At 43.0% G+C, this 8,888-nt stretch overlaps 1 protein-coding gene across 1 annotated transcript; it reads left to right on the top strand.

The window, feature by feature from the left end:
- Window positions 1-1,255: 1,255 nt before the first annotated feature.
- Window positions 1,256-7,041, top strand: LOC123062027 (NADP-dependent malic enzyme). Its single transcript, XM_044485330.1, has 20 exons — window positions 1,256-1,458; window positions 1,597-1,931; window positions 2,854-2,974; window positions 3,046-3,120; window positions 3,213-3,364; window positions 3,444-3,549; window positions 3,764-3,829; window positions 3,910-4,005; window positions 4,096-4,167; window positions 4,289-4,372; window positions 4,520-4,618; window positions 5,043-5,090; window positions 5,186-5,239; window positions 5,338-5,436; window positions 5,551-5,640; window positions 5,719-5,796; window positions 5,904-5,978; window positions 6,065-6,155; window positions 6,378-6,506; window positions 6,600-7,041. The coding sequence occupies exons 1-20, from the start codon at window positions 1,438-1,440 to the stop codon at window positions 6,686-6,688; spliced, it is 1,980 nt and encodes a 659-aa protein (XP_044341265.1). The 5' UTR covers window positions 1,256-1,437; the 3' UTR covers window positions 6,689-7,041.
- The last annotated feature ends 1,847 nt before the right edge of the window (window positions 7,042-8,888 follow it).

Raw genomic sequence — 8,888 nt, 5'->3', positions numbered from 1 at the left:
ACTCTCCCCTCTCGTTGCTATGCATCACCATGATCTTGCGTGTGCGTAGATTTTTTTTTTGAAATTACTACGTTACCCAACAGTTTTGTTGGTTGAATGCAAGCATAGACTCTACATGTGGCATGGAGCAAAAGAAATATGTGAAATTGCATCCTATCAATACCACCCGCAATGTGGCCACTCTCCAACATAGATGGTCCACCATCCAAGACAACTTGAACAAGTTTGTCGGCCACTATGCTTCCCTAATTGGCCGGAATCAAAGTGGGATTGGAGTCGCAAGTCACGCAAGTTGAATTGCTTTTGTTTTTTCATAATTTGTATCGCTAGTTTTTATGTCACATTCTCATGATTACTTATTGTTTGATAGATGGTATTGGTGACTACTTTATACCAACAAACCGAGAAGAAGCCATTCGGTTTTAGTCGTTGTTGGATGAAATTGAATGGCAAACCAAAGTGGATACAACTTGTGCAAGACCTCAAAACCTGCAACAAGAGGTTGAAGAAAAATGATGGCTCGAACTCCCAACAATCGATTGGATTGGATGAGGACTCGAGAAGGCCTAGACTTTTGAATCATTTGAGGTTAAGAAGGAGAGGTTGCAACTTGCTCAAGACACAGAGCATTCGAGCATAATATTAACGGACACAAGCCTCTGATGTGGAAGGCAGAAGGTGGCTTGAGGGGGATAAGAAGAAGATCAGCTTGCATAAGGAGTATGAGGTGGCCGAAACAACAGACGCGGCAAAGATGGCGTTTGACGAGCGATTCATCGTGTTGACCAGCCATGGCCCGGACAATGAAATTCATTTTGGCATGTCTAGATCGTTAAATTGAGATTTATTTATTTTATACTCTGTTGTATTGTTAAATGTGATGAATTTGTGCTATATGATCGACGCACATGGATTTGAGGGTTTGATGATGAAAGTGGTCGTCCGGCGAGACATTTGAGGGTCATTCAACGTTGTTCTGGATGCGCACAGACACGTCTGCGAATGTTTAGGGGACCAGATTTGCTAAGTCCTGCTGTGATGCTCTTATAGCCTTAAAAAAAGGTCTCACTACAAATTTAATGTCAGATTTTTTAACACCGGCAAACCGAATGTTTTTTTTGGCAAATTACGTGTCATGAGCTTTTGTGATGCTTGCTGAAAGAAATTGCCATGCCGGTAAAAGTCTTGGATTCCATACTTAAAAATCTGGTATCTGATTTTTAGCATTTCCAAAGAGAAAAAAACAGATCATTTACCAAAACCTTTGATTTGTCGCACCACCAAACGACGAAAGACAAAGCAGCCACAAACCAACCAACCACGCTTCAAGCTTCCACTTGTTTCCCTCCTCCCCGCTCCATCCCTTCCGCCGCCGGGGCGAGGCGCCTCGCCGTCGCTCTCAGGGCGGTGGCCGGTGGGGCCCGCTCGGCAGCGGCCATGCGCGCCCGCTTCCTTCCGGTAATCTCGCGCCCCCCACTCCCACCTTCGGTCCACGCCCAATTGCTGCCTTGGATCAATCAACAATAATATATTTGCTCCCGGCTAACCACACCATGACACCACCACCTTTGATAAACACCACTGCTCCATCACCAGCTACTAGCGCGGCAGTGGCAACATCAGGGGAGCAGCTCAAGCGGTGCGAGGAGAGGCTGCTGCGGGCGCCACCAGTGCGGGGAGACGCGGAGGGGGCTAGCGACGGCGGCGGCGAGGTGGTGGCACGTCGGTAGGAGGGGGTTCGCGGCATCGGCGGAGGCGGGTGCGAAGGGGGAGATGGAGAGCACCATGAAGGAGATACGGGGAGGCGGGGCGCCGTGCGTGCTGGACATGGACGACGCGGCGACGGTGGGCGGCGGCGTCGAGGACACCTACGGCGAGGACCGCGCCACCGAGGAGCAGCTCGTCACGCCGTGGACCGTCTCTGTCGCGAGGTGAGCGTCCCAGTCGGTGGGTTTACTTCGCTCGGTTCATTTTTAGGGATAAGCTTTCTGATCCGCCGTGGCCTGGGCCCTAGCGGCAGGTGTTTCTGTTTCTTCCCCAAGGCAAACGATTTAGTAGGAGGTTAAGGCGTTTTGTGTCTTCTGGTTATCGGAATTTCGCACGGTTTTATCGATTCTCACCTGCCAATTTTTCATAAATTTCAGTCACCTAATGTTGCAGTATTGAACTTGGAAGTGTGCAATTTCAGAAGAAGAAAATAAACGCAATTGCAATCTTACTCTTTAAGTTATGTATATGATGGTCCGATGCTTCAAAAGATGACTAGGATGAAATAAAAAGTCATGCAACTTAGAAATAGACAAGTCCTAAAAAAAATCTGCTGAAGGAATAGTTATTGGTATTTTTTATCCTACTAGGCAGCAACTGACGACAATTGACAGGAAAAATGTTTTAAATCATGATACTTCGTGTTTTCATATGAAACTGTGATATGTTTTGATTTTCATATGAAACTGTGATATGACGACATACGAAATAAAAAATCATGCAACTTAGAATTAGACAGGCCCTTAAAAAAAATATGCTGAGGGAATAGTTATTTGTATTTTTTTTATCCTACTAGGTGGTAACTGACGACAATTGACAGGATTTTTTTTTAAATCATGATGCTTGGTGTTTTCATATGAAACTGTGATATGTTTTGATTTTGCATCCCTGAGGTCGCCAAACTGATTTGATCTTAAGTATGTGGTAGTTGACACTACACAATAGTACTTCGCCTAATCATAAAACTGGCATGGTAGAATTTGAGTCATTTACCAATGAAAATGCATGATCACCCTTAGGTAAGGAGAAATTTGTGGGCCATATATATGCTCAAATGGAAATTCTACCTTGTTTGGTGTGTGGCAGTGGTTACAATTTGTTGAGGGATCCACGCTACAACAAGGGGCTTGCCTTCACAGAGAAGGAGCGCGAGACACACTACCTTCGTGGCCTTCTGCCACCAACCGTCATATCCCAGGAGCTGCAGGTCTGACAATTCTCGATTCTTAATTTCATTTGTGGGCTCATCTCTGATCCAGTGCACTATGATATTATCAGGAGAGGAAGATCATGCATAATATTCGCCAGTACCAGCTACCTCTGCAGCGTTACATGGCTATGATGGACCTTCAAGTAACTGCTCACTATATTGTTCTTAGCTTCCATAGTGTAGCTGATGTGAGAAATCTACTTTGGTTACACTGTTGTTTTAATCCATATTGCAGGAGGGGAATGAGAGGCTTTTCTACAAGCTCCTCATTGACAATGTTGAGGAGCTGCTTCCTATTGTGTACACTCCAACTGTTGGTGAGGCCTGCCAAAAGTACGGATCTATATTTAGTCGTCCGCAGGGTCTTTACATCAGCTTGAAAGAGAAGTAAGTTTTGCTTCATGGATTTGTTCGTTGAGATTCTATTTACTGTTCATGTTCATATAGAATTTTGCTGGCTGTGTAGGGGAAAGATCCTTGAGGTGCTGAAGAACTGGCCTGAGAGGAGCATTCAGGTTATTGTCGTTACTGACGGTGAACGTATTTTGGGGCTTGGAGATCTTGGATGCCAGGTATTTTCCCTTTATGTGTCTGAAAATTTATGATGTTCATCAACTTGCTCCTATCTCTTTCAGTTCTAGGCCTTATGGGGGCACACTCATGTGGGCGTATGACTGTGGTGTTCGTGTGTCTCTACGTGTCTCCCTTGTAAACAGGAAAGGAAAGAAAAATATATGGTAAACTGCCTATCAGGATCTTGTGCTGAATGCAATATTTTATATGCAGGGAATGGGGATTCCTGTTGGTAAGCTTTCCCTTTACACTGCTCTAGGAGGGGTTCGTCCATCTGCAGTAAGCTGTCAGTTATACCTACCTCTTTTTCTCACCGTTTCTTGGTTGCATGGACTAACATGTTATTGGTATTCCTCAAGTGCTTGCCAATCACATTGGATGTTGGTACAAATAATGAGGAGCTTCTGAATGATGAATTTTACATTGGCTTGAGGCAAAGAAGGGCCATTGGCCAGGTTGGACAACGACGTTTTCTTCTGCGTGTATTCTTGACTCATTCCAGTTACAAACCTGAAATTCTTGATTGGTCTTTTTTGTGCTATCAGGAGTATGCTGATTTTCTGCATGAATTTATGGCTGCTGTGAAGCAAAACTATGGGGAGAAAGTTCTCATTCAGGTAACCTACATGCTAAGGAAAGCTATATTTTGAACAAAGTTTGGAAGCAGAAAATACATGCTGGTGTGAAATGACTTGCCCCATATTTATTATAACGAGTTAATGTCTTCTTATCATGAAGTTTGAGGATTTTGCAAACCACAATGCCTTTGATCTCCTTGCAAGATATGGAACAACCCACCTGGTATTCAATGATGACATTCAGGTACTGCAACTGAATGACTGTTAGCTTGGTTGTAATACAGTAAATTGTAAAATATGATTTGTAGCATAGAGTAAATGTCAGATGTTAACTGGGGGCTGGGGCTTATTTGAATGAACTAATGTTGACTTACTGTTTAACATATTGCAGGGAACAGCTTCGGTGGTCCTTGCTGGGCTTGTTGCAGCACTGAAATTAGTTGGTGGTACATTAGCAGAGCACACCTACCTGTTCTTAGGAGCTGGAGAGGTCTCTTTGAGCTTTCTTGTTCTGACATATCACTAGTTTTAGTTCACACAAAGGGATCACTCTTGCTTTCTTTGGGCTTCAATGTTTTCTAAGTTGTTAGGGTATTTGTATTTTTCCCACCGAGTCATTTGTAGACCTCCAAAGCTGAACTCTACCAACTTGATTAACCAAATTCTCCAAATGACAAAGTGCACAGTTCAAAATAGTGAATGTGTCCCTTATTTGACTACACAATTTTATGTGTGCCAGCTATTTGCAGTTTTGTATTAAAAACCTTAAAATATTGCATCATTCCAATTTTATGGTTCTATATTATAAATATACATATTAATTTCATTAAGTTTAAGTTTCTATTCGTCGGTTTATTGGAGGCTGTGTAGCATATTTTCTCCACAAACCAATATATTTGCTCTGGTGCTTGCAGGCTGGGACAGGTATTGCGGAGCTTATAGCTCTTGAGATGTCAAGACAGGTGGTGCATCTTTTTTATCTTGGGTTTTGCTGTCATTTGCAGCTTGTGCACACATGTCATGAATCTGGACTGTCTAATAATTGTTGCATGTGCAGACAAAAACACCAATAGACGAATGCCGCAAGAAAATCTGGCTTGTTGATTCAAAGGTTAAGAATCTGGGAATATCCCGTATCTCTTTCAGTATTTTGGCCCAGAATTTCAGCGTATTCCTATTTGCTAACTATAGATGCTAATCAATTGACAGGGCCTGATTGTCAGTGCGCGAAAGGAGTCCCTTCAACACTTCAAGAAACCATGGGCTCATGAGCATGAGCATGTCGGCAACCTCTTAGATGCAGTGAATGTATGGGGGCACTTTTGAAAAAGAATAACCTCATGGGTTTACTTTAGTTTTTCTCAGCCACCTGAATCTTTGCAAGCTTCTCTTCTGACCCAAGTTTGTCTTCTGACTTTCCAGGCTATCAAACCAACAGTGTTGATTGGCACATCTGGAAAGGGGCAGACTTTCACACAGGAGGTTGTTGAAGCCATTTCCTCATTTAATGAGGTAATTTCCACCGTGCTAACTTGTTTTACTTCTTATTATTTTGAACAGTATCTAATGGTGTTCTGAAAAAAAATGTAGATGCCTATCATTCTTGCCCTGTCCAACCCAACGTCGCAGGCTGAGTGCACTGCTGAACAAGCTTACACATGGAGCAAGGTAATTAATCTCTATCGGCAATTAACTTGCTCTGTACTCGACTTATCTTATTGATAGAGGTATGCAACGTTTCAGTGCTAATTCTGACTCACTGACTGGCTTAACAGGGTCGAGCAGTGTTTGCAACTGGAAGCCCATTTGATCCAGTGGAGTACAATGGCAAGATATATGTTCCTGGCCAGGTTTGAACAGCGAAAACTTTCATTCAGAGGTTTTATCTGCTTTAAATGGTCTGCACTGAACTTTTTGATATTGGTCCTGGTCACAGGCAAACAATGCATATATCTTTCCAGGGTTTGGCCTTGGGGTGGTGATGTCTGGGGCAATCCGTGTGCATGATGACATGCTTCTTGCAGCCTGTAAGTACTCGCCGGGATAGCTAATGTGCAACATATCGCTGTGTAATTCCACCAGACAAAATACAAATTTTAGAATAACTACTATTTCTTTTGAATTAAGAAGCTCCTCGGGACCCAACTTAGTTTACATGAAACTGATATACGCATACTTTAGGTTTTCTTGAAATAATACTATGTGCTAATCCAGCAAACTGAATTTGATCCATTCCTTACCTGGAACAGCGGAGGCTCTGGCTCAGCAGGTCACACAGGAGAATTTTGACAAGGGGCTCATTTATCCCCCCTTCTCAAATATCAGAAAGATCTGTGCTCACATCGCGGCCAACGTTGCAGCAAAGGCATATGAACTTGGTCAGCCACCACACTTGCCAATGTTCTCAAGTTATTAAATATAAATGATTACCATCGTCTTTGCTCACCATCAATCCGTCTCACCCATCGTAGGTTTGGCGAGTAGGCGCCCTCGACCGAAGGACCTGGTCAAGTATGCAGAGAGCTGCATGTACAGCCCGATTTACCGCAATTACCGGTGAATCCGCATTCATCCGGCTGTGTGCAGAAACTGTTTGCCCGACTACTTGCTTCAAAATCCCTGAAGAACACCACTTGTGGTTAAGCTGTGCAACCGGAGTTAGTTCAAGCTCTGTTTCGTATTTACTTCCTGTGCTGCCTATTCTGTGGTACTCCCTCCGTCCCATAATGCAAGACGTTTTTGCAAGCTATTTTGGGACGGATGGAGTATTTCGCTTGCCCTGGATGTGATGTATAAACTGCCTTTGTGGCCAGATAAGATAAGTCTTTGTATTTTCATCGGACAAAGTTATCGTCCAGTGCATGTGGTGGAGAAAGACAGGTTTGGAATAAAAGTTTCTACAGTTTCTTCCTCCGTACTATGGCCATTGTTTTCTGCAGGTAGTTGGCCGCATGCATTCTCGGCTCTTTGGTGGCGACACCAGAAAAGATTCTCCTCCTGTAGGCCGTGGGCACGGTGCCCATACATGCATGATACTCCATGTCCATGGGGAGATTTTGGTAGGCAGGTGCGACGGACACCAGGTAAAGATCATTTTTCTCAGCATGCTCTAAGCATATGCATGTCATTGCATGTTTTGAAAAGCAAAAAAAATAAAAAAAATCCAACGTGGTAGTAGCTTACCAAGCTATGCAGTGTCTGACGTGCCTATGATGCAACAGTTTGGTGCTTTCCTCTACCGTATGGCGCAATAATAATTGCGATCTGTGCATCTTGGGATGTATAAGTGGTGACCTTGACCGCGAGAGTTTTTTCTTTCTTAAATGAAGCTGTAAGATTTGGCTCATCCATTAAATGGGAAGAGAATAGAGTTTTACAAGTGATCCACAACCATGGCATAAAAATTACTCGTGCAAAACAATATTCCCTGATTTCTTAGCACCCGCGGTAATCCAAAGGTTAGCCTCATCGGCTACAAGTTTGAGGAGGATTGGCGGCAGTACATTCTTATGGCGGAACACCCTCGAGTTTTTTTCATTTCATATTGTCCAAGAGACAAGCACGGTGAGATAGGCCATTTAACTGCGAGGGTAGTCGATAAGGCTCGTCTCTTGCGGTTTTGGGTGTAAATGACACTGTCCAAGTCCCCATGCTGGTTTCCAATTCGATCATCATTGTACTGTGGCAGAAAGCTGCAGCTAATCATGGGGCAAGACGCTGGCGACAATTCTCATCTGATTGAGCAGAGACCTATGAACTGTAGAAACGAATCTAGGTTGGCTAAAGCGAGATTATGCAGATGCAAATTGAGACTCTTGCAATTTCTGCCCTCCCATACCATCTTGTAGTACTGCTAGCCAAGGGATGAAATAAAGGGTGCACTGCTTTTTTTTAAGGAATAAATTATATTCCACTTAGACTAGGATCCTAGCCATATCGCTAGTCACCACACCCTTGATTCCTTGAACAAAATCAGGGGCTACATCTGCCCAAACATGCGGGGATGTCCATGACCAGTCCTCAAACATGGTTTTTTTTGGGGGTCATATTTTGCCCAAATGAATGACTGGAACCTATTTGAAAACCCAATTATTCACCGAAGGAACTTAAATTAAAACACGTTGAATTTGGGGGATGATCAGGCCTTAAACTTTCTCTCATGGCTTGAGAAGATGCACATCTTAGGCACTTGTCAACCAGCCATGCGTAAAACCATCATATAACTTCTATTATTGGACAGTTTTACTATGATCAACCATCAATGATAGATGGTAAATCTTTGACATGACAACGGATTGAAATATACTCAGGAATCCGAAAAGGCGTGATCTCGCACAGTGATATTACTGTACATGCGTGTGCTTTCCTGTTGCAACTGTACGGTGTTATTTATATATTAGCAAGTGTACTGTTTGTGTCATTATTGTGTCGTCTTTCGTGACCACTTTATGTATTCTTGACTTATTTTAGAAACATTGTCATTGCAAAGAAGAACTGTCGTACCTAGATTATAGAATACGGTATTTTGTGTGGAAAATAAAGTGGAGTTTTCAGCAGGAGCCGGCACCATAAGTTACATATAGCACATTTTTGTCATATTATTCTTCCTGAATGAATCAGTGCAACCTATTTGAAAATTTCAGTTATTCAGCAGAAGAACTTAAATTAAAACACATTGAATTTGGGGGAGGGAAAATCCAATTATTCATCAGAAGAACTTAAATTAAAACACATTGAATTTGGGGGAGGGTCGGGACTTA

The sequence above is a fragment of the Triticum aestivum genome, chromosome 3A (genome assembly GCF_018294505.1).
Source record: "Triticum aestivum cultivar Chinese Spring chromosome 3A, IWGSC CS RefSeq v2.1, whole genome shotgun sequence".
Classification (NCBI taxonomy): domain Eukaryota; kingdom Viridiplantae; phylum Streptophyta; class Magnoliopsida; order Poales; family Poaceae; genus Triticum; species Triticum aestivum.
Note: the sequence above shows the minus strand (reverse complement) of the source record. Positions and strands in the feature narration are given on the sequence as shown.